The following is a 24,820-nucleotide window of genomic DNA, read 5'->3' as shown; positions in this document are numbered from 1 at the left end:
GTGCCATGCCATACAGGGGTGTCCCCCACGTAAGGGAGCCTCACGCGCAAGGACTGAGCCCTGTAAGGAGAGCTGCCCCACATGGTAAAAGTACAGCCTTGCCCAGGAGTGGGCCCACACACACGGAGAGCTGACACAGCAAGATGACACAATGAAAAGAAACATAGATTCCTGGTGTCACTGACAAGAATACAAGCAGACACAGAAGAACATACAGCAAACGGACACAGAGAGCAGATAACTGGGGGGGGGGGGGGGGGGGGAGGAAGGGGAGAGAAATAAATAAAAAATAAATCTTTAAAAAAAAAAAGGAAAGAGAAAAACTGTCAACCAAGAATTCTTTATCTGGCAAAACTATCCTTCAGAAATGAAGGCAAGTGTCAAGCCTTTACAGACAAACAAAAACTGAGAGAGTGTGTTACCAAGAGACTGAATCTACAAGAGATATTAAAGAGTGTGTTACAGCCTGATAAGGAAAATACAAGGGAAAGAGCCCTAGAGAAGAGTATAGAAATGAAGAACATAAAAGAAACTGAAAGGGTTCAAGACAGACAATAGTAAAATATGACGAAAGAAATCCAGGGATAACATGGATGAAGTTACACCTCTCCAGTAGTTACACTGAATGTTAATGAATTGAACTCCCCACTTAACAACAAAATAATTGATAACTGAATCTAAAAACACATCAAAAAAAATTATATATCATGATCACCTGGGCTTTATACCAGGTATGCAAGGGTGGTTCAACATAAAAAAAAAATCAATCACTGTAATATACCACATTAATAAATTGAAGAAGAAAAGTCACATGATCATTTCAATTGATGCAGAAAAGACATATGACAAAATACAACATAGTTTCTTGATTTAAACACTCTGAAAGATAGGAATAGAAGGAAACTTTCTCAATATGATAAAGTGCATATATGAAAAACCTAAAGTGCATATATGAAAAACCTAAAGTGCATATATGAAAAACCCACAGCTAACACTGTACTCAATTGTGAAAAACGGAAAACTTTCCCACTGAGGTTGGGAACAAGATAGGGATACCCACTCTCCCTACAATACTGTGCTATAAGTTCTAGCTAGAGCAATTAAGCAATGAAAAGAAATAAGACACCCAAAAAGGAAAAGAAGTAAAACTTTTGTTATTTGCTGATGATTTAATCCTATACTTTAAAAATCCCCAACAAAACTATTAGAATTTATATACAATTTCAGAAATGTGGCGGGATACAAGATGAACACACAAAATCAATAGTTTCTGTATACTACTACTGAGTTATCTAAGGAGGAAGTCAGAAAAAAAATTCCATTTACAACAGTGACTAAAAGAATCAAATATTTAGGAATAAATCTAACCAAAGACAAAGCATCTGAATTCAGAAAACTATAAAACATTGCTAAAACAACCCAATGATGATCTAAATAAATGGAAGGATACTTCATGTTCATGGTCTGGAAGACTAAATATCATTAAGATGTTAAGACTCTCTTCTGTCATTTTTACTGGACCTGTGGTTGGTGCTAGGGATGGTCAAAACTCAGGAGACTTGAATCTCTGGACTGTCCATGTGCCAGCTGGGCCCTGAGCCTCAGCAGAGTGGTGACTCCTACTCTCTGGTTCATTGGTCTTACCCAGGTCAGCTAACAGGAAGGTGAAGATGGTCAACCACCACACCAGGGAATCGAGAGTGCCTACAACTGTAAGCAGAGGAATTGCACCCATCATCCATGTGGAATCTAAGCCCTCTCTTGATCTAGAGGTGGAGAAGACATCACCATCCCAGGGTCCACAGAATGGAGGAATCAAATATGGACTAGAGTAGACTTACTGATATTCTACTATAAAACTATTGTGATGAGTAATAGAAGAAATTTTAGCATTGAGGTGGAGAAAGTGGCCACAGTACTTGCTGAGGGCAGGGAGTGGTAGAAGAGATGTGATATGGGGGCAATTTGGGGGTTTTGAGTTGTCCTTAATGATATTGCAGGGTCAGATGCTGGACTTTATATACCCTGCCATAACCCACTGAATGTACTGGGGGAAAGTGCAAACTACAGGGTAAACTATTATCTGTATAGTGCAGCAGTACCCCAAAATGTGTTCACCGAGTACGAGGAGTATGCCACAATGATGAGGGAGGTTGTTGGTGTGGGAGAAGTGGGGGGGGGGTATACAGGAGCCTCTTATATTTTTTAGTGTAACATTTTTTTGTGTGTGCTGTATATATCTTCAAAAAAATACAATTTACAAAAATGATGTGGTGGGCGGTATGGGAACCTCTTATGTTTCTTGTGTTTTATGTTTTTTAATGTAACATTCCTTGTGATCTATTAACTTTAATTTTTAAAAATTGAAAATAAAAAACAAAAAAAACAAAGGCCAATAGAAAGATTGAAAAGGCAATATAGGTCATAGGTTCCAGGAGCAAATATGAAGGCAGCAAATTCTAAGAAGGCATACAACAGACCATAACAATGTAGAAATGAAGCACTGGGAGTCTGCTAGCAGCACAGCATTGAACTGTAATAGTGGCTTTTTGTGTGGACTAACCTTGCATTATGGCTATGCTATTTGTCTCCTCTTAGGAACTGTAATCAAAAGAATGAGGTTGGACCTTTGGGGAGAAATGTGGTAAAGGAGTCTAGGATATCGTTATTGTAAAATACATTTATACATTTATATAATAAAATCTTATGGGGGAAAAAATGTTAAGACTACTGAAACTGATATACAGATTTAATGCAATCCCAATAAAAATTCTAATATCCTTCTTTGTAGAAATGGAAAAGCCAATTATCAAATTTATCTGGAAGGGTAAGAGCCCCCAAAGAGCCAAAAATATCTTTAAAAAGAAGAATGAAGTTGGAGAACCTTCACATCCAGACGTTAAAGCATATTTTCTACATACAGTGATTTTTAAAAAACAGCCTGGTACTGGCATAATGACAGACATTTTAACAAATGGAACTGAACTGAGAGTTGGAAACAGACCTTCACATCTATGGTCAAGTGATATTTGACAAGGCTGTCAAGCCCACTCAGCTGGGCCAAAACAGCCTATTCAAAAAATGGTGCTGGGAAGACTAGATAGCCATAATCTAAAAGAAAGACAGAGGAATCTTACCTCACACCTTATATGAAAATTAACTCAAAATGGATCAAGAACCTACATACAAAAACTAGAATCATAAAACACTTAGAAAAAAATGTAAGGCAACAATTTCAAGATCTTGTACTTGGTGGTGGTTTCTTGGACCTTATACCCAAAGCATGAAAACAAAAGAAAAAATAGATAAATGGGACTGCTTCAAGATTTAAAACTTTTGTTCTTCAAAAGACCTTGTCAAGAAAGGTTAAAAGGCAGCCTACCCAGTGGGGAAAAAGTCTCTTTGGAACATGTATCTGATAAGGGATTTATCCCTATGTTACATAAAGAAATCACATAACATAACAACAAAATAACAAGCAACCCCATTTAAAAGGGCAAAAAATTGAAAAGATATTTTTCTTAAGAGTAAACATAAATGGTCAAAAGACAAATAACCTCCCCCCCAAGCATGGGATATGACTCCCAGGGATGAACTTCCCTGGTGCTGAGGGATTACTACCAAACACCAGCTGATATGTGACTAGAAAAAGACCTTGAATAAAAGGGGGAAATGGTAAAGACAAATGAGTTTATATGGCTAAGAGACCTCAAAATGAGTCAGAAGATCATCAGAGGGGTTGCATTTACACATATCTCAGCAGGATCCCAGAGACTGCCAAAGTAGATACAACACCAGGTAGCAGTGCTCCTAAACGCTAGAGACACCCAGGTCCTATGGTCATGGCAGGTGGCTCTGGAGGTTAGTGCCTTCTCAGTGGGCCCTACTTTGGAATTTGTGCTCCTGAGTGTGATGGAGTTGGATTCAGATGTGACCCTTCTACACATGCCTCTTCTGTCACTTATACTGAACCTATGGTTGGCACTGGGGTTGGTGTATGAAACTTAAATCTCTGGATTGTCCATGTGCTAGCTAGGCCCTAAGCCTCAGCAGGGTTGCAACACCTATTCTCTGGTTCATTGGACTTACCCAGGTCAGCTAACAGGGAGGTGAGGATGGTCAACCACCACACCAGGGACCTGAGAGAGTCTACAACTGCAAGTAGGAGAATCGCATCCGTCAGCCATGTGGGATCTAAGCCCCTCTCGAATCAGAGGTGGAGTGGACATCGCCATCCCAGGGTCCTCAGGATGGTGGAATAAAACATAGATTAGAGTGGACCTACTGGTATTCTACTATAGAATTATTTTGAATCTAGCAATGGAAGAAACTATCATTGATGTGGAGACAATGCCACAGGAGTTGCTGAGAAGAAGGGAGAGGGAAAAAGAGGTGTGATATGGAGGCATTTTCAGGACTTGGAGATGTCCTCAATGATAATGCAGGGACAAATGGAGGACATCACATATCCTGCCATAACCCACTGAATGGACTGTAAACTACAGTGTAAACTAAAATCCATGTGGTGTAGCAGTGCTCCAAAATATATTCATCAAATGCAATGAATGTGCCACACGGATGAACAAGGCTGTTGATGTGGGGGGGGGGGGAGGGGGAAAGGGTGGGGTATATGGGAACCTCATATTTTTTAATGTAACATTTTGTGTGATCTATGTATCTTTTTTTAAAAATGACACATGAAAAGATGTTCACCATCACTAGCTATTAGGGAAATGTAGATCAAAACTATGAGAGATCATTTCATACCATAAGAGAAAGGCCATTAATAAAAGAACAGAAAACTTCAAGTGCTGGAAAGGATGTGAAGAAATAGGAACACTCCTTCATTGTTGGCAGAACTGTAAAATGGTGCAACCTCTGTAGAAAACAATCTTGCTGTTCCTCAAGAAGCTAAATATATAACTGCCATATGATCCAGCCATCCCACTACTAAGAATATATTCAGAAGAACTGAAAGACACAAACAGATATTTGCACACAATGTTCATAGCGACATTATTCATAATTGCTAAAAGTGGGAACAACCTAAGTGTACATCAACCAATGAACAGATAAACAAGATGTGGTATAGTTATATGATGAAGTATTACTCATCTGTAAGAAGAAATCCATCGGGGAAGCATATGACAACATAGAGGAACCTGGAGGATATTATGTTGAGTGAAATAAGCCAGACAAAAGGACGAATTTTGTATGGTCCCACTGATATGAACTAAATACAATGAATAGACTCATGGAGGTGGATTATGAAGTATAGGTTGGTGGGAGATGGAATGTGGAATGAGAAGGGAGAGATAATGCTGGGTGTATGTAGACTGTTTAATAAAGTCAAATGTAAATATTGGTTGGCCTGGATGGTAACACATAATGAATGTAACAAACTGCTGACTGATATATGTGATTGTGGCTGAAACAGTCTAGGAAGATTAATGTTAGTTGGAGGACAGCTGGAAGTTAATATTGGGAATGTATAACAATGATTTTGGAAGTAGATGAGGACTGTGGTTAAAAATATAAATACAGGCATGTTCTACTACAGGGTGTTAAGAATATAGTGATACATGGGGAAAATATAACTAATATTATTTACGGACTATAGTTAAAAAGTAACAATTTTATAGCAAAGTTGGTACTATGTTAATTTTAAAGGTTAAAAAAAAAGACGAGGTTTGGTTTTGTGAGATATGAATTACAATTAAGCATTTTTCTCTTCTTTTTTCATTAAAAGGGCATCTTGACTAGGTAATTTAACTAATTTGTGTTCATCTGTGTATCTTTCTGAATACCAGAGGAACAACTGAGTTGGCTATCAGAATAGACAAAAGTGCCTGAAAAAGAACATTTTAGAGATGTTTCCAAAACTAGTTGAGCTGTCTTTTCCTGTTCTTTAATGTTTGTGAATTTGAAATAAAGTTGTCAATTAAAAAAAAAAGTTGAACAAGCTGATGGATATGAGCCAACAGCCCAAAATTTTGACTTTTAAAGGCGACAAATAAAATGTCTTACTTGGGGGTAAAGGGGAAGCTGCACTGTTAGAGCGGTGGTATGGGCTCAAGATTAGAGTAGGACTTTCATCCGAGCTAGACCTGGGTCTGAATCCTGGCTCTTCCTTCCCACTTGCAATGTGACCTGGGATACTCCTCCCTACATTTGGGTTCTTATTTATAAACTGTGGAAATAATTCTAACTACTATTTAGGGTTACTTTTGACAATTACATGAGGGAACATATATAAAGGCCTAGCAGTTACAATGCTTTTACAACTGTTATCTGTAATTATTGTTTTGGACCAGTGGTTTGCAAAGTAGGGTCTGTGGATCCCTGGCAGTCCTTGAGATCTTTTGACCCCGTGAACCCCTTAAAAAGTGGGGTTCACTCAAAGTGCAAGAGAGACCAATGAATTTTAATGTAACCTAGTATGAAAAGTGGTTTGATATGGTTTCAGATTTCACACTGCAATTAACCTTTAAGTAATTCCACTTGTTGAATTTTGGAGTGGAATCAGGGAAAAATATCCACAATTATCTGAAAAAGTTAATAAAATACTCTCTTTTCCAGCTACCTATTTGTGTGAGGCTGGATTTTCTTCATGGACGTCATATAAAACGATGTATCACAGCAGATTAAATGCATAAGCAGGTATGAGAAGGCACCTGTCTTCTATTAAGAGACAGTAAAAAGATTTTTAAAAATGCAAAAACAATGCCACTCTTCTCCCAATTTTTTTTGTTTTGTAAAATAGTTATTTCTAAAACTTATTTATGCTAGCATGCAATGGGTTAATTAATTTCATTTTAAACAAAATTAATATTTTTAAATTTTAAAAAAATTCATGGAATTTTACAGTAAAAAAAAGCCAATTTTACTATTTGTTAATTTAACAAGTAACACTTATAAAGAAAAGTGCTGCCTCCTTCCAGTCTTTTTCATGTCCCTTCAAAAGCTCAGGCTCTATGCAAGGCATCAAGAAAACAAAGCTAAAAAGACAGGGTCTGCTCTCAGGGGAGAAAGCAAATGATTACAATAGATAAAGGCTCTAACAGAGGAATGAATAGGACACACAGAGTCCTAGCCTAAGAAAATCTTTCTGGAGAACACAAGGTATGAGATGACACTAGGTATAAGCAGGGGGTGTCAAGATAAGAAGAAAGAGCATCCCAGACAAAGGAAATAGAGTATCTACTAAAACAGAGACATAAAACAGAGAGAGATCAGAGAATACAGTGTATGGGAATACTTGGGAAACTACAGATAATTCCTTTCCCAGCCAAAAGCAGGCCACTCAAGAATATGGTCAGAACTTGAGAGAAGGTTTCCTCCAAACATTACAAATAATGATTTAATTTGAAGACTTTGGGTATGACAGTTTTCTGACTCAAGTTAAGCTCAGTATTTCTACAATTCATTCCATTACTTCAATTAGTTTACATCATCTATTCATTGTATTATCCATGTATCCAGCACTATTGCCAAACCCCCAAGAAAGCCCCTTGTTGGGAAATACAGGTGTTCTAATATGTATTCCATAACACCTACTAAAATGTGTTTTATGATATAGGTATTCAGCAGCAAAACACTGATTGAATGCACTAGCCCTAAGACCAATCTACCTAAATTCAAATCTAGACTTTGACTCTTGCTAGCCATGTGACCTTAGGCAAGTTATTTTTTTAATATAACTTTAATAGAAAAATTGTAGGTTTAAAGAAAAATGCAGAAAATACAGAGTTCCCATATATCACCACCACCCCATCTCCAATTATTAACACCTCACATAAGTGTGGTACCTGTGTTACAACTGATGAAAGAATAATCATTATAGTTGTAGTATTAACTATATTAACTACAGGGGACTATAGTTTACATTAAGGTTCACTGCTTGTGTTCTATTGTTCTATAAATTATTTTTTTATTCTAGTAACATATATATAAACCTAAAATTTTCCTTTTAACCACATTTGAGTGCTATTAAACACATTCACAATATTGTGCTACTGTCACAGGCATCCATTGCCTGAATATTTCCATCACCCCAAACAGAAATTCTGTACCAATTAAGCATTAACTCTCCCTTCCCTAATCGCAACCTGATTCCTATTAACCTGTGTATTCTAATTTGACTCTATGGATTTGCTTATTCTAATGATTTCATGTAGTAAGATCCTACAGTATTTGTCCTTTTGTGCCCAGCTTATTTCTCTCAACATGATGCACTGAAGGTTCGTCCATGTTGTCATGTTCATCAGAACTTCATTCCTTTTTACAGCTGCATAATATTCCTTTATATGTATATACTACATTTTGGTTATCCCTTCTTGTTGCTTCCACCTTTTGGCTATTGTGAATAATGCCACTGTGAACATTAGTGTGCAAATATCTGTAAGAGTATCCACTTCCACTTCTTTTGCATATATACCTTGAGGTGGGATTGCCAGGTCATATGGGAATTCTATGTTTAACTTTCTGAGGAACTGCCAAACCATGTCCTACAGTGGCTGTATCATTTTACATGCCTACCAACAATGAATAAGTGTTCTACTTCTCCACATCCTCTCCAATATTTTTTATTTTCCATTTTTGTAATAGGAGCCATTCAAGTAAGGAGGAAATAGTATCTCAATGTGATTTTGAGTTGCATTTCCCTAATTGCTAACAATGCTGAGCATCCTTTTGTGTGCTTTCTGGCCATTTGTAAATCCTCTTTAGCCAATGTCTGTTCAAATCTTTAGCCCACTGTTTAACTGGCTTCTTCATCTTTTTATTATTGAGGAGTAAGATTTCTTTACATATTCTAGATAGTAAACCCTTATCAGTCATTTCACAAAGATGGCACCAAAAGTGAAGGAAGTCCCTTCACTTCCCAAAACCAAAGCCAAGCCAAGATTGGAAGTCAAGAAGCAGTAATGAAAGGTGTCCACAGTGAAAAAAAAAAAAAAAAGAAGAAGATCCACATATCGCCACCTTCTGGCAACCCAAGACACTGCGTCAACAGCCCAAATATTCCTGGAAAAGTAGGCCCAGGTGAAACAAACTTGAACACTATGTCATCATCAAGTTCCCCTGACCACTGAGTCAGCCATGAAGATCAAAGACAACAACATGTTAGGAAACTGACTTTGGCCACACCAGTGTCATAGTGTTTCTTCGCAGCCTGTTTCATCTGGTGCTTGCTGGCCTTGACATCCAGTGTATTGTTATTTAGATCTTGGATGCATTTTAAGTTGATTTTTGTATATGGTGTGAGGCAGGAGTCCATCTTCATTGTTTTGTATATAGACCTCCATTTTTCCCAACATCATTTCTTAAAAAGATTATTCTTTCCCGATTTGAGTAGAATTGGCATCCTTGTTAAAATTCAGTTGTCCATATATGTGAGGGTTTTTTCAATACTCTCAAATGTATTTCATTGGTATATATGTCTGTCCTTTTATTAGTACCATGCTGTTTTGAATACTGTGACTTTTTAATAAGTTTCAAAGCCAAGAAGTACTGAGTCTTCCAACTTTGTTCTTATTCTTCAAGATGGCTTTGGCTCTTCTGAGTCCCTTACACTTCCATATAAATTTGATGATTGGCTTTTCCATTCATGCAAAGGTGACTGTTGTAATTTTAATTGGGAATGCATTGAATCTGCAAATCACTTTGAGTAGGACTGACTTAACACTATTTAGTTCTCCAATCCATGAACATAGAATACCTTTCCAGTTATTTAGGTCTTCTTTGACTTTTTTTAGCAATGTTTTGTAGTTTCCCAAATATATACCTTTATATCCTTTTCTAAATTTAATCCTAGATATTTGATTTAGTTGCTATTCTAAATGGAATATTTTCCTGATTTCCTCTTCAGAGTGTTCACTATTAGTATACAGAAATACTACCTATTTTTGCATGTTGATCTTGTACAATGCCACCTTGTCAAATTTGCTCATTAGCTCTACTAGCTTTGCTTTGGATTTTTCAGGATGTTCTACATACAGGATCATGTGTCCAATTCATATATTGGCTCTAGTAGGCTTGTTGTGGATTTTTCAGGATATTCTATACACAAGATCATCTCATCTGCACATAGCAAAAGTTTTTATTTCTTCCTTTCCAATTTGGATGTCTTTTATTTCTTTTTCTTACCTAATTACTCCAGCTAGAAGTTCCAGCATAATGTTGAGTATCAGTGGGTACAGTGGGCATCCTGGTCTTGTTTCAGACCTTAGAGGGAAAGCTTTCAGTCTTTCATAATTGAATATGGTAGCAGGGTTTTTCATATGCCTTTTATAATGTTGAAGAAGACTCCTTCTATTCTTAGTTTTCTATGTGGTTTTATCAAGAACAGTGCTGGATTTTGTTAAATGCCTTTTCTGTATCAATTGACATGATCATGGCTTTCCCCCTTCATTCTATTAATGCGGTACATTACATATATTGATTTTCTTATGTTGAATCACCCTTACATACCTAATAAATCCTACTTAGTCATTATTTATAATTCTTTTAATGTGCTGTTGGATTCAGTTTGCTAGTAATTTGTTGAGGATTTTTACAATCATTCATTCATAAGAGATCTTGGTGTATAATTTTCTTTCCTTGTGGTACCTTTACCTGGCTTTGGTATTATGGTGATGTTGGTCTCATAGAATGAGTTAGGAAGCTTTCTCTCCTCTTCAATTTTTTGAAAAAGTTTGAGGAATATTAATATTAATTCTTCTTGCAATGTTTGGTAAAATTCACCAGTGAATTCCATCTTATCCTGGGTTTTTCTTTCTTAGGTCATTTTTGATTACTAATTCATTCACTTTACTAGTTATTTTCTAAAGCTTTGAATCAGTGTATACATTTTGTGTGTTTCTAGGAATTTATCCATTTCATCTAGGCTGTCTAATTTGTTGGCAAACAGTTGTTCATAGTATATTCTTTTGATCCTTTTTATTTCTGTGGGAGCAGTAGTACTGTCAGTATTGCTAAAGGTTTGTCAATTTTACTGATCTTTCCAAACAACCAACCTTTAGGTTTACTGATTCTCCTGTTTTTTTATTTCTCTATTTCATTTATCCTTTGTCTAGTCTTTGTTATTTCCTTCCTTCTGCTCACTGTGGGTAGTTTGCTTTTCTTTCTCTAACTCTCCAATTGTAAGGGGAGTGCTCTGATTTGAAATCTTGCTTCTTTTTTAATATGAGAATTCCAGGCTATCAATTTCCTTCTCAAACCTGACTTTGCTGCATCCCATAAGTTTTAGTATGTTGTGTTTTGAAGAAGATGGCTCTGGCCAGATTTAACTAGTTGTTCAAAATTCCAAGGTGCAAAGGCACTGTAGAGTGCCTTAGGCCACCACCTTGGTTGACTGGAACTCACCTCCTAGGCAAGTTATTAACCTCTCTGTGCCTCACTTTCTTCACTGACAAAGTGAGAATAATAATAGTACTTGCATCACTGGGCTGCAGTTAAAAATGCATTAATTTATATAAAGTGCTAGAACAGTGCTTAACTTACAGTAAGAATCATATAAGTATTTGCTATTATTACTCATAAATTTTACCTATATAAAATGAGGATTTACATATTCTCACAATTTGAAAATATATTCAAATTATTTCAAATATGTGCAAGATCTGCACTCTGAAAACTACAAAACTTTGTTGAAACAAATTAAAGATGAGCTAAATAAATGGAAAGAAATATATGTTCATGGATCCTAAGACTCTATAATTATTAAGATATCAATTCTTCCAGAACTGATCTACAGTTTCAATATAATCTCAATCAAAATCTGAAAGAAAAATATCTGGACAGGCATCTTTGTAGAATTTGATAAGCTGATACTAAATTTTAAAATTATTTAAAATAGCCAAACAATTTTTGAGAAAGAAAAGCAAAATTAGAAGACAGATTACCTGATTTTAAGACTCGGTATAATGCTATAATAAACAAGGATGTACTATCAAGAGAAATGAAAGCATATGCCCACACAAAACTGACACAGTAATGTTGAAACAATTCAAATTTCCATCAACAGGTAGATAAACTAATTGTGGCATATCCAAACAATGGGATACTATTCAGCAATAAAAAGGAATTAACTAACAACACACAACATGGATGAATCTCAAATAAACATGCTGAGTGAAAGAAACCAGAGAAAAATGCATACTGTATGATTCTATTTAGATAAAATTCTAGAAAATGTAACATAATGAGAGAAAACAGAACAGTGGTTGCCAAGAGATGAAGAAGAAGACTGACTACAAAGAAGCATGAGGAAACTTTTGCAGTGATGATTGTGAGTGATTATACCACTGTAATCATTTGTCATCAAATTGTACACTTAAAATTCATCAATTTTATTTACCTTAATTTGAAAGGTAAATCATAAGGTCTTATGATTTTTTTTAACCATGGTCTTTTTTTTTCAAGAGGTATTAGGGATTGAACCCAGGACCTCGTACATGGGAATCAAGAACTCAACCACTGAGCTACATCCACTCCCCCAGCATAGTCTTTTAAGAATTAAGCCTACTTTCATAGAAAGAATACAGGCAAGAATTACACTCACTTAAGTGAGAAATGTTGCTGAGTTTTGTTGAGAAATCTATAGAATAAGAGGATTATGTAAACAGCACAATGAAACAACCAAAAGCACTGCTGATGATTGTTATTTCTGTCCCTCCAAAAACTAAAAAACTACAGAAGAATTTTCCAATTTTGAGTAGAGGTACTTATTCTAGAGAAAAATTAAGAAGCAACACAGAGTTTAACTAGGGAATCTGTTGGCAAGGTTGTAACTGACTATAAGGTTAGCTAAGCCTATCAGGTTACAGGGAACAGTGCTGAGATTTAAGAAAATGAAAAGTTCTTATGCTAACCAAAAATCGAGAACTTCCAATGATTCCTATATTTAATTCTACTCCTACAGAAATAACCCTCCAAGGACCAAGAATACAGTGATTATTCCTTGCACTAGAATTAAATCAGTAATAAGAAACATATAGAAGACATTCCTAATTTTTATCTCATAAAGTTCTCTCAGGAGAGCACTTACTTACCTGGTTAGTTCTCCTAGGGAAAGATGTTTTTTCCTTAAGCCTCAAAAAATAATAAGTATTCTCCTTCTTTTATACAATTAAGCAAGTTATTTTGAAAGTATTATCTCCATGTTGACCATCAAAACTTAAAAGTTAAAAAAAATCTGTCACATAAGCAATAAATGAGGATATAAACTATTTACAGAAAGAAAAAACATAAGTAATTGTAAGGCTCAAATAACCAAAACAATTTGTAGCATGCATATTATGTGAATTTAGTCCTAAAGCAACTTGCTATGTTCCTTTCTAATTTGTATCGTCAGGAAAGTTAGATCAGTAAATAGCTCATAGCTTAAAAAAAAAAAAATTTAAGTCTGAATTGGATTAACTTTCCTTTTGTGAAATAAGAATACAGCAATTATCATACTTGGCATTTCCTATTTAAGTTCCACACATTCACACCTCTAACCTTTAGTTGACTCTGTCCCTTCTAAGATGCCCTCTCCTTTTACCCCTCCTGTCTGGATTCTTCCCATCTTTCAATATCTTAATTGGTACACGTTCCCTGATCCCTTGAGCCAGAGCAATTGCTTAACAATTTTTATCTTGTACTGTACTTCTTTAAGTATATTAAACTCTTCTATTTTAGTATCCTTGAAAGGAAAGTCCAGGCTTTATTCAGCCTTTCATCTTTCATAGCATGTAGTGTCCGGAACTGACATTTATTAGGTGTGCTGCCTAGAATGGAGAGAAAACATTCAATAATGTTTTTTAGGCACTGTGTGCTAAGCATTGCTTTAGTTGATGTAAGAGGAAACAAATACCAATGCTAGAGACCAACAACTAAATATACTAAGAGACTCAAAAATGTAAACAGAGTAATATAACTGTGGTATCAAAATAAGGAATGTATAGGATGCTATGAAGGGAACATTATGTATGATGCAAATTGTTCTATGACTCCATGAACTACATGTTAGGAAACTAAGGTTAGCTTTTTGAAGGGCCCAGTGGCTATAAAGGTTTCAAGAGTGGTATAACAGGAGCCCCTTAATCTTATAAAATTTCTTAACACAAGACAAAGCTAACACTATGCCTACATAACGACCTTCCTGTTACAGCAGCAAATTTCCCTCTATCCTCGGTACAGCCCTCTACAATAACCAGCTTGGTCTTCTCATCTTCAAACAAACTTGCACATTCCCATTTCTCACACTTGTCTGAGTTGTGCACCAATTTCCAAATGCGATGCACCATTTCCATACTTCAAACTCTGCCTATCTAAATCTTTAGGGTTCACAAGGCTTACCCCCCACCTGAGTTCTCCATCACACAATTACTATGTCCTCCAAATGTGCATTGTACTACTAACTGAATGTCTTCTTTTAACACAATATGGTACATTAATATTCTCATTAATTCTTTTTTTTTTTTAAGATTTATTTTATTTCTTTCTTTCCCCCTCCCCCCTATTGTCTGCTCTCTGTGTCCATTTGCTGTGTGTTCTTCTGCGTTCTCCAAGTATGCGGCACCACTCCTGGGCAGGCTGCGCTTTTTTCATGCGGTGCAGCTCTCCTTGCGGGAAGCACTCCTTGCACACGGGCACTCCTACGCCGGGGCGCCCCTGCATGGCATGGCACTCTGTGTGTGTGGCAGCACTGCATGTGGGCCAGCTCACCACACAGGTCAGGAGGCCCTGGGATCTAACCCTGGACCCTCCATATGGTAGGTGGGTGGATGCTCTATCAGTTGAGCCACCTCCACTTTCCTGTCTCATTAATTCTTAACTTTCATATAACTTGCAGTGAAGTAAAACTGGTTTCAAATCCCATTACTGCTACTGCCTTGCAATGTGAAGTTGAGCAATTTACTAAACTTCCTTGAACCTCAGTTTCCTCACCATTAAAATGATTAAATTAGACAATGTGCGAAAGCTATACACACATTCATACACACAAACATTCAAATTGACTTTCTTAAATTTTATAACTTTTATTTTCCTAATTAATTTCAAAGAAAGGAGATACAGACTCTCTTTAAAACCCAAGGCAAGAGCAATGAAATATAAACCAAGTAGATACTAAAAAAAAAAAACGGAATCCGTTAGGTGATGGAAAGGAGTCTCACAATTTTCAAATGTGACCTCAAGGCATCTCACACAAGACACCCTCAGTAGAATTTCTCCGTGAATGTCTCCTTCAGAAAACCATGGAAAAATTCAGAGGCAAACATAGGTCCTAGATTGGTGGCCCTAACACTGACATCGTTCCCAAGAGTCTGTCTGCCTCACAGCAAATCTGACGCTGTGCAAAAAAGGTCAAGCGAAGAAATACCTTCTATTACGTAAGCCAAATAAGGTATACATTATTATTTTTCAAATCTGCATTATCCCTCTGGGGCAAGCAAAACCACTTCTGCACATTTCGGCCACTGAAGGAAAAGTCCAAATGGCATTGGGGCTGAGTCATCAATTTAAAACAACATTAATGTCCATAATGGGGACACTACCGCGACCTTCTCCAGGGGAGCCCCAAGCATCCCACAGCCCCTACCTCAGCCTCCCAACGCGTGTCCCGGCACTCATCCAGTCCCACCCGCGGCTCGGAGCCGGGGTTAGGTACCTCCTCACACCAGCGTCCCCACCTCCAGCCGCTCAGGTCCCAGTCCAACCCGCCCACCGCCGGCACTCACCCGGGCGGTAACCTTATACACCGTGTAGCCCCTTGAGTGTCGCTGGGGCTCGGTGACCGTGTAGAAACGGGCGAGATCCGCACCCCGCTCCCGCGGAGCGCTCATCCTCCCGCCGCCTGTGCCGCCGCCGCCCGCCTGGGACCATCAGGGCAACCCAGCGCCGCGGCAGTCGGGGCTCCCGAGGCAGCAGCGGGGCGGCCGAGGGGCGGGGGCTTCCCCGCGGCGCCGGGTAGGCGCGGCTCTGCTTCCGGGTCTGCGAAGACGCTTCCGGGTCAGGCCGCGTCGGGAGAAGGAGGGATTTCTATTGACTTTGACTCCCAACCCGATGAGGGCTTGTCTAATCCCGAGGTTTGGAGGCCGTACCGCCACCCGGTTGTTGCGGAGAGCTGAGGCGTTCTCCATTACGTGTCACTGTGCGCCAGCTCAGCCGCCTTCTAGATTTTGTGATATCTATTACAGCTACTTCCCACCGGTGGGAGCTCAGTTCTCCCCATCTCCGTCCCATGGGTGTACAAACTTCTGTGGAGTCCTGAAGAGATGGAGGGTGATACCGCAGCCTAGCATTTTCTTTCCTTCCCTGCTCACGGTCTATAATTTACAAAAACCCACAGCAACGTGTCAGTTCTTTCACAGACATATGCAGAACTTTTCCTTCTTTTTAAGACGAAACCCCAGGGGGCTGGTGTGAGGGCAGCCCGATCTACACCTCACGGATGAAAAGTCAGAAAGCGTGCTCCTCAAAGCACAGTTGGGTGTTGACCCCCTAAAAGGGGCAGAAAACTTGTTAAGCAAAATGGATAGAAATCTGTGAAAATGCTCAAAATTATACCAACAAGAAAGAGAAAACCTGGGTTGTGGTGGTACCCAGGACACTCCAAGTTTCAGTCTACATATGTATATGCATGTTTTTAATAAGAACAATTGATATCTTATTAAACTGCTGTTAAGTGTGAATGAAAGCATCTCTGGAGAAAAAAAAACCTAAACCCGTTTACTTGTGCACCTGTCTTTCTACCACACCTGCCCAGCAAAGTCCAACCCTATATCAATCTTAAAATCCATCCGCTCAATCCTAAAATCTGGAACTTTTTCTTACTGGGGGTGCAGATGTCTGGGGGAAGACACAACCTCTCAAAGCTACTACAAAAACAAATTTTCCAGTTTTAGCTGATTGCTATCCACTACTTAATTCCTTTTATCTTTCTGATATCAGAGTTCTTTCTCATGCCCCATAATAGTGATTCCATTCACTTCTATTCCTCCTTATCTTGCTGGCTACCTCCAGACCTCCTGATGCCTTCTTTTTAACTAATAATAATAATAATAAATAGTAATAAAGGAGCCGTTAGTATCAATTCCATTATGCTCTGAGAAATAGTGTTACAACCCAACTCCTGAAGGGCACATGTTAGTGTGGCCGCAAAACCAAAGAATGCACTTGGAAGAGAATCAGACATAAGTTTTATTGGGACTTACAAACAGGAGAGATTTTCTGATAGCGGCCTGTCAAAGAGTGAATAAAGATAGCGCTCTGCAAAGAGACAGGAAAAATGAGAGACGATATAAGGAGATACTAAAGAAAGCATTAGCAAGATCCAAAATAAAGTGATAGTGACATACTGGGTACTAATTTCTTGCAATAAATCAGCAATGTTCAGGACCACCACATACAGTGGTGGTGTTACCTTATTCAATTCACAATAATAATCTACTGTCATGCGTCATGTTCCATCAGGCTTTCCTACTGGCCATACAGGACTATCGAAGGGGCTATGGGTAGTTATTATTATCACTACCCTTTCTAATTCCTTAATTGTAGCAGTAATTTCCTGGTGGTCAACTGGGAGTTTGTACTGCTTGGTCACCACAATTCTTCAGGATGAGGGCACCTTCACCAGGGACCATTTAGCTTGTCCCCTTAGTACCACACTTATTACTCTGCATCGGAGGTGGAATTCTTCTATGGGAGGCTCTAATGTGGCATTCTGGAGAACGTCAATTCCAAATAAAAATGTGGGTATAGAAGAAATATACACTGTATATCTTTGGGGAGGTAATCGTCCAATTTGTAAAACTAAATTTTGTTACTTAGCATAACTTGTCCCCCCACACCACACATAGCCATCTATAGCCAGCTCATGGAATCGCACTTCATTGCCATGAATTAAAGTATATTCAGCTCCAGTGTACTAAGGCTAATACTCTTTGTTGATTAGTGGGGAACCAATAGATAGTTAACTCTACATGTGGTTTACTATCCCCAGGATCCCCAGTTGTGGCTCTTACATGGAGATGTTGAGCCTTCTGCTACGGTAGGGGAAAGAGTGCCTGCCAGACTTCCACCAGGGAAGCAGAATGTTTGAGGAATTGGAGTGGCAGCTTTTTTCTTATTTTCCCTTCTCCCTCAGCATTCTGACAGTATATTTTCAGAAATCTCTTGTCCTTAGGGAGCTTACTCCAATGTCTCACTAAAGCCGTGCTGGGCAGCCTACCTATTGTTTCTAGCTTGGTGCCGGTGGCAATAAGGTCTGCCCACATTTGCTTGCGGTGCACACGATTAGGACCATCATGTCACCAGGGCATCTTCCCTGCCGCCCAGCAGGGAAGACCCCAGCCACCTTTCTTCACAGCCTTTCCAATTCCCCTAAGTCTGCTATAGCCTGTGCAACTTGTGACACAAGTTGCCCCACTAGGGAGCTCAGGCTTGATGCCAGAAGTCCATACTAATGGTCCGGAGCAATATGCAGCCCAGTATCTTTTATTCCTGCAGTAGCAACTTCAGCATCAGGCCCCTTGAAACTGACAGCATAAATGGCATGTTTCATCCCCAAACCCCGTAAAACATCCTGTAACTCTTCCTTGGATTGCCAATGAGGTATATCCCCTTCATTAGATCATGCAGCTGTGCATGCATTAACCAGCCATACCAATAGCAACACTGTTTCTGCTTTGCTAGAGACAGTACATAAACACTGACCTAGAGAAGGGTGAATGGTGATGGATGCCAATTTACTCATTTCCACCCCAGATAGTCCAAATCCTTCCACTCCAATGTCCCATAATCTTAAAAGCCAGTTAGGCAAGGACTGTCTACATCTCTGCTTCTACCTTGCCCTTAATTGCCCAACTCAGCAGCGTTCTAGTCCCTCATGGTTACAGGTAACCTGTGCTCTGGGGGTTGGAAGTGTTGAACCCCATGGGTTTGATCTTGTAATGCTTTCCCTTCTGTTGTATTATAGGGCACATCCTAGGGAGCTCCTCATCTACTTCCAACTCCCATTCTTCCTCTTCCTCCTCATCTAAGGAGGAGTCCCTAGGATCACATGCCTTAGGGTCCCGCCAGGGGTGGTTAATGTCTTCTGGACCTGGATTCTAGGTAGCCTACAGTCCCTAGCTCAAGCGTATCTACAAGGCAGGGTTCCTAACTGATCATCAACTCGCCGTAGGTGATCAGGTAAACCATCTTTCATCTTTGCCTGTGCTAGGTGCATATCCCTTTCTAGTTTTAACTTTTCTTCTAAGTGGTGCAAGAGGTCTTTGCCACTCGTTCTGCCTCAGTGGCCATTACAAGGATCCCAAGAGGGGCCATGAAATAGCTGCCACTCTCTGGCAGTCCCATTTTTTCTTACTTAAGTGCAACTGCTCCACTGCCTGCTTAGCACAGCCAGTATAATTGCTGGAGTTTCTAGGACATCTCCATATTCTCTCAGCAGTCCCCATTCGTTCAGGAGGGCAGCCAACACTCCCCATATGGATATTATGGGCCAACCCAGGATTTCCCCTGTGGTTTCTCCTTTCCCTGAACTCATGCCCACTACTGCCTATGGCTCTTTGGTCTCCTGGCTGGCTCGCCAATTGTTACAACCCAACTTCTGAAGGGCACAAGTTGGTGTGGCTGCAAGATCAAAGAACACAACAGGCAGAGAATCAGACATAAGCTTTATTGGGACTTAAGAACAGGAGAGATTCTTTGATGGTGACCAGTCAAAGAATGAATGAAGATAGTGCAATGCAAAGAGACAGGAAAAATGAGGGGTGATATAAGGGGTCTCAGAACAAGGACATTCCAAAGGGGTGATAACAAGGACATTCCTTTGGGTAGGAGAACAGACTTCCTGGTAGGGTCCCATGACAGTGCACATTGGACTTGGGGACATTATCAGAGGAATGAAGTTTTACCGCTCAGAGGAGATTTGGTTTAAAGCATCCTCTCCCCTCCAGGAAGGGTTGATAACCTTCAGGTTATGTCTAGGTCATGCAGGTGGCTGCATGCTGAGGACTTAGTGGAGGCCTGGGCCCTGGACCCCTCAAATAGGTATGTTCCTTTATCATTTTTAAGATTAAACACTCCACCTGTGCTTTGAATCTCATTCTCTTTGGCCTACCTAAACACATTTTTTCACTAGTGACATCCCAAATCTCCCTTCTACACCTTTAATCTCTTCCTCATAACTGACTCCTTCTCCACAGCCTGTATGTGCCTAAATATATCATTCATTCATTCAACCTGAATTCAATACCTACTATGTGCCAGACATTATCCCAAGTACACAACAGAATTTCAAAAAAAGTCTTGCTCTCAGGAGTAGGTGGAGCTCAGTGGTTGAGTGCCTGCTTCCCATGTACAATGTCCCAGACTCAATCCCCAGAACCTGCTGAAAAAATAAAAAAAACTCTTGCTCTCAAGAACCATCAACTAGGAAAAAACAAACAAGCAACAAAATATATTGTAAGTACCATGAAAGAAGGGCAAGGGCTGCAACGGTGTGCACCTAATTCAAAATGGAAGATAAGCTAAGGCTTTCTTCCCCCCTCCCCCTACCACCCCACTCTGAGATGACTCTCTCATCTGTTTGCTCTTTTGCTGTTTTTTGTTGTTGTTTGGGGTTTTTTTCTGTGTAGGGTTCTTTTTTGATGGTTGTCTGCTTGTTTTTTCTTTAGGAGGCACTGGGAACCACCAAAACCAGGACCTTTCATATGGGAGGCAGGTGCTCAACTGCTTAAGCCAGATCCATTTTTGGTTTTTCTTGTTGTCTGCTTCTTGTTTTGCCCATTCTTGGGTTTTTTTGCTCATTGTTTTTGCTCATTGCCTGCTTTTTGATTTTGCTTATTGTCTGCTCATTGTCTGTCTTCTTTAGGAGGCACTGGAAACCAACCTTGGGACCTCCCGTGTGGGAGGCAGGTTCTCAACTTCTTGAGCTTCATCCCCTCCCAGCTAAGGCTTTCTGATAGAAGGGAAACTATGGCTGAATCTACATTTGACAAAATCCAGCTACTCCTTTGTGATAAAAACACTCAGAACACTAGGAATAGAAGGGAACTTCCTTGGCATGAAAAAAGGCATATATGAAAAACCCAGAGCTAACACCCTACTCAATGGTACCAGACTGAAATATTTCCCCCTAAGAAAAGGAACAATACAAAGATAGCCAATTTCATCAACACTTTTCAACATTGTACTGGAAGTCCTAGCCAGAACAACTAGGTAAGAAAAAAGAAATGAAAGATATCCAAGTTGGAAAGGAAGAAGTAAGACATCCTCAGTTTGGAGATTCTATGATCCCATATATAGAAAATACAGAAGAATATATAATAAAGCTACAAGAGTAAATAAAGGAATTCAGCAATGTGATACTTCAGCAAAGTGACAGAAATATCAGTGGTGATTCTATACATTAGCAATGAGCAATTGAAAAAGAAAATCAAGAAAATAATACAATTTAACATATAACTAAAATAATAAAATATCAAGTAATAAATTTAACCAAAGATATAAAGAACTTGGACATGGGAAACTACAAAACACTACTGAAACAAATTAAAGAAGTCCTAAATAAATGGAAAGACATTCCATGTTTATGGATTGGAAGACTAAATATTATTACAATGTCAATACTACCTGTATTACTCAGCCAAAGGGGTGCCGTAGCAGTTTGATATGATTATGAATTCCAAAAATAGATATTGGATTAGGTTTGTAATCTGATCTGTATCTCAGCCTGATTGAGCTATGATTAGAGCTTTAATTGGGCCACATCATTAGAGCATTGAGTCCCCGCCATTTGGTGGGTGAGGACTCACAGATAAAAGGCATGGCAAAGGACAGAGTTACGGGTTTTGATGTTGGAGTTTGACGCTGAAGACTTAAACTGGAGACCCAGGAAGTCAGCATGCAGAGGAAAGAGAAGTCAGCCCCAGAAAGAAAGGAACCTTGAGCCCAGAGAAAAGCAAGCCCCAGGAATGTAGGAACCCAGGAAGCCTGAACCCTCACAGATGTCGGCAGCCATCTTGCTCCAAATAGACTTTGGTGAGTGAAGTAACGTACACTTTATGGCCTGGTATCTATAAGCTCTTACCCCAAATAAATACCCTTTTTTAAAAAACCAACCAATTTCTGGTATTTTGCATCAGCACCACTTTGGCTGACTAATACAGAATTTGGTACCAGAAATGGGGTAGTGCTTTTGCAATTACCAAAATGCCAGAACAGTTTTATAAATGGGTAAGGGGTATTGTTTGGAGGAATTGTGAAATGCTTGATGGAAAAGGCCTAGATTGCTAATGCAAATCAAAACTACAATAAGATACCATCTTAGTCCAATAAGACTGGCAGCTATCAAAAAAACAAAACAAAACAGAAGACTACAAGTGCTGGAGAGGATGTGGAGGAATGGGAACACTCATCCACTGCTGGTGGGAATGCAGAAGGATCCAGCCATTCTGGAGGACTGTTTGGCAGTTTCTCAAAAAGTTAGCTATAGATTTGCCATATGACCCAGCAATTCCACTACTGGGTATATATCCAGAAGATCTGAAAATAAGGACACAAACCAATATATGTACACCAATATTCATAGCAGCATTATACACTATTGGCAAAAGTTGGAATCAACTCAAATGCCCATCAATGGATGAATGGATAAATAAAATGTGGTATATACATACAATGGAATACTACTCAGCTATAACAAGGGATACAGTGCAAACACATATGATAACATGGATGAATCTTGAGGATCTTATGTTGAGTGAAACAAGCCAGTCATTGAAGGACAAATACTTCATGACCTCCCTGATATGAAACAAGCAAACTGAGCTGTCTCAGAGAGCTAAAGACTGGAAGATAAACTTATAGGAATTTGGAGGGGAGAGGAAGGTTGCGAGCTGACACCTACATGGGTGAAGTCTATGGTAAGCTGGAGGTAAGTATTTGTACAGGGAAAGGATAAGATGGGAGCATAGCGATATCTTTGGGTGGGGCTTTGTGGACTTGAGGGGGGCTAGGGTTGGGAAGATGAGTCAGATACCCAAGGAATTGAGGGGAGGGCAGGGGGGAACCATTAAATATGGGAGAATATCAGGTATATGGTTGAAACTATACTGTTGAGAAAAATCTTTAGAAAATATAAGAAGGAAGGATTACCTGTTTAAGGTGGCTAAGGGGGGGGCATCTGGTACAGGGCAAGCTTCTATGGAGTATGTGAGTGCTCATTTTGTCATAGTGTGTTATATCATTGGGTGGAGACCCATACAATGAGTGTGAAGGTGTCCCCACATCCTGGGGAGACCTGATGTTTCCAAAGAGAGGGAATTGTGTCTCACAAGAGGATCAGTGGCTCCCAATTAGTTAGGTCAGACTAGTATGTCAAACCCTCAGCATTTCTGCAGTCTCTGTAAATCTGGTTCCTCAAGTAGTGAAGCTTGAGTGTCACGGGGTGTCCTGAGGGGAGGGGAAGAGAGGTATAACATGAATGGAAGCAGGGCAACTGGGGGACAGTGGAAGTGTGCCACAAGATCATGCAATGATGGACATGTCAACTTACATCTAAAGTGTATAAAAGTCTATAAACTAAAATGTAAACTATAATATAAAACATAAGGAATCTAAAAATTTAGAAATTTGTTTAGTCTAAAATATAAACAATAATGTAAACCAAAATGGAACCATGTTTGATAACTATGTTTCAAAATTTGTACATCAGCTGCAGTAAATATAACATGAACATATAAAGACATCATTGCTGGGGAAAGGGGAAAAGGGTTCAATGTTGGGTATCTGGGAGTCCCCTATATTGTGTATGTGAATTACTGTGATCTGAAACTTTTTTGAAGACAAAATTAAAAATTAGGGGAAAAAAAGGATGTAGACATTGAGGAAGAAATGAAAGTGCTTTGCCACTGTACATACAAGGCAATACGTATTACAGTGATGAAAGGCAAAACGTTAGAAACAAGGCTTTATAATATTTTTCATTTTATTAATACACCAATTTATTTTTACTTTATTTTAATATTTCTAAATTACTATGTATTCTATTTCTAAACTTTAAACTCATCACTCTATTTCAATTTCCTATTAATGGAATTTGGCAATATATTAGGATTCATTGTTGAAGAAGTTTTGGACCACAGAGAGGTTCAACTATGGCAGGGGAGGAACTCTGGTGTGGGGTGTTATTGATGGGGGACACATCAGTGAGGGGGAGTTCTCCAGGGCATGTATATAGGGAACATAAATATGTTAGGATATATGTGGGGTATTTTTATAGTAGTTACAGTTACAAACATCAAATGAGGCAGTGCTGAGTTCCCACCCAGGGAAGCTCTGTCACATTCACCAATGGAACAACAATAATCCCCCAAGTGCAATGGCAAAGATCAACAAGGAAGGATGATCCAATAATGAGCCCTTGATACTGATAACTATGCTTCAGAGCCTGTGTGCCTGAAATATGAACTAGGCCTAGAGCTGTAGGGTGCCTAACACTTACCTCCTGAGAGCCTCCATGTTGCTCAACTGTGGCCACTGTCTAAGCCAAACTCAGTATGTAAATGCATTACCTTTCCCCCCACATGGGACGTGACTCCTGGGGATGAGCCTCCCTGGCACCGAGGGATTACTAGTAATCACTAACTGGAGAAGCAACTAGAAAGAGACCTCAAATACAAGGGTCAACTCAGACCAGCAGACTATCTCAGCTTACATGTTGGATCAAGTGTTAAAAACTGCTCTTTGACCTTGAATAAAAGGGGGAAATGGCAAAGACAAATGAGTTGATATGGCTTAGAGTCTTCCAAAAAGAGTTGGGAGGTCATCA

At 39.1% G+C, this 24,820-nt stretch overlaps 1 protein-coding gene across 13 annotated transcripts in view; it reads right to left on the bottom strand.

The window, feature by feature from the left end:
• RPS6KC1 (ribosomal protein S6 kinase C1) overlaps positions 1-16,137 on the bottom strand; it is a 237,492-nt gene extending 221,355 nt beyond the window's left edge. For 5 of the 13 annotated variants that reach the window (XM_058275189.2, XM_058275192.2, XM_058275198.2 and 2 more), the window contains exon 1: positions 15,723-16,137. In XM_058275189.2, the coding sequence (XP_058131172.1) occupies positions 15,723-15,827 (105 nt within the window). In that variant the 5' untranslated portion in view covers positions 15,828-16,137. The remainder of the gene's footprint in view (positions 1-15,722) is intronic. The other 8 variants (XM_071207724.1, XM_071207726.1, XM_071207725.1 and 5 more) reach the window with 6 other exon arrangements.
• Positions 16,138-24,820: the final 8,683 nt, after the last annotated feature.

Source organism: Dasypus novemcinctus, chromosome 13, assembly GCF_030445035.2.
Source record: "Dasypus novemcinctus isolate mDasNov1 chromosome 13, mDasNov1.1.hap2, whole genome shotgun sequence".
NCBI lineage: Eukaryota > Metazoa > Chordata > Mammalia > Cingulata > Dasypodidae > Dasypus > Dasypus novemcinctus.
This window is presented reverse-complemented; position numbering and strand designations above follow the sequence as displayed.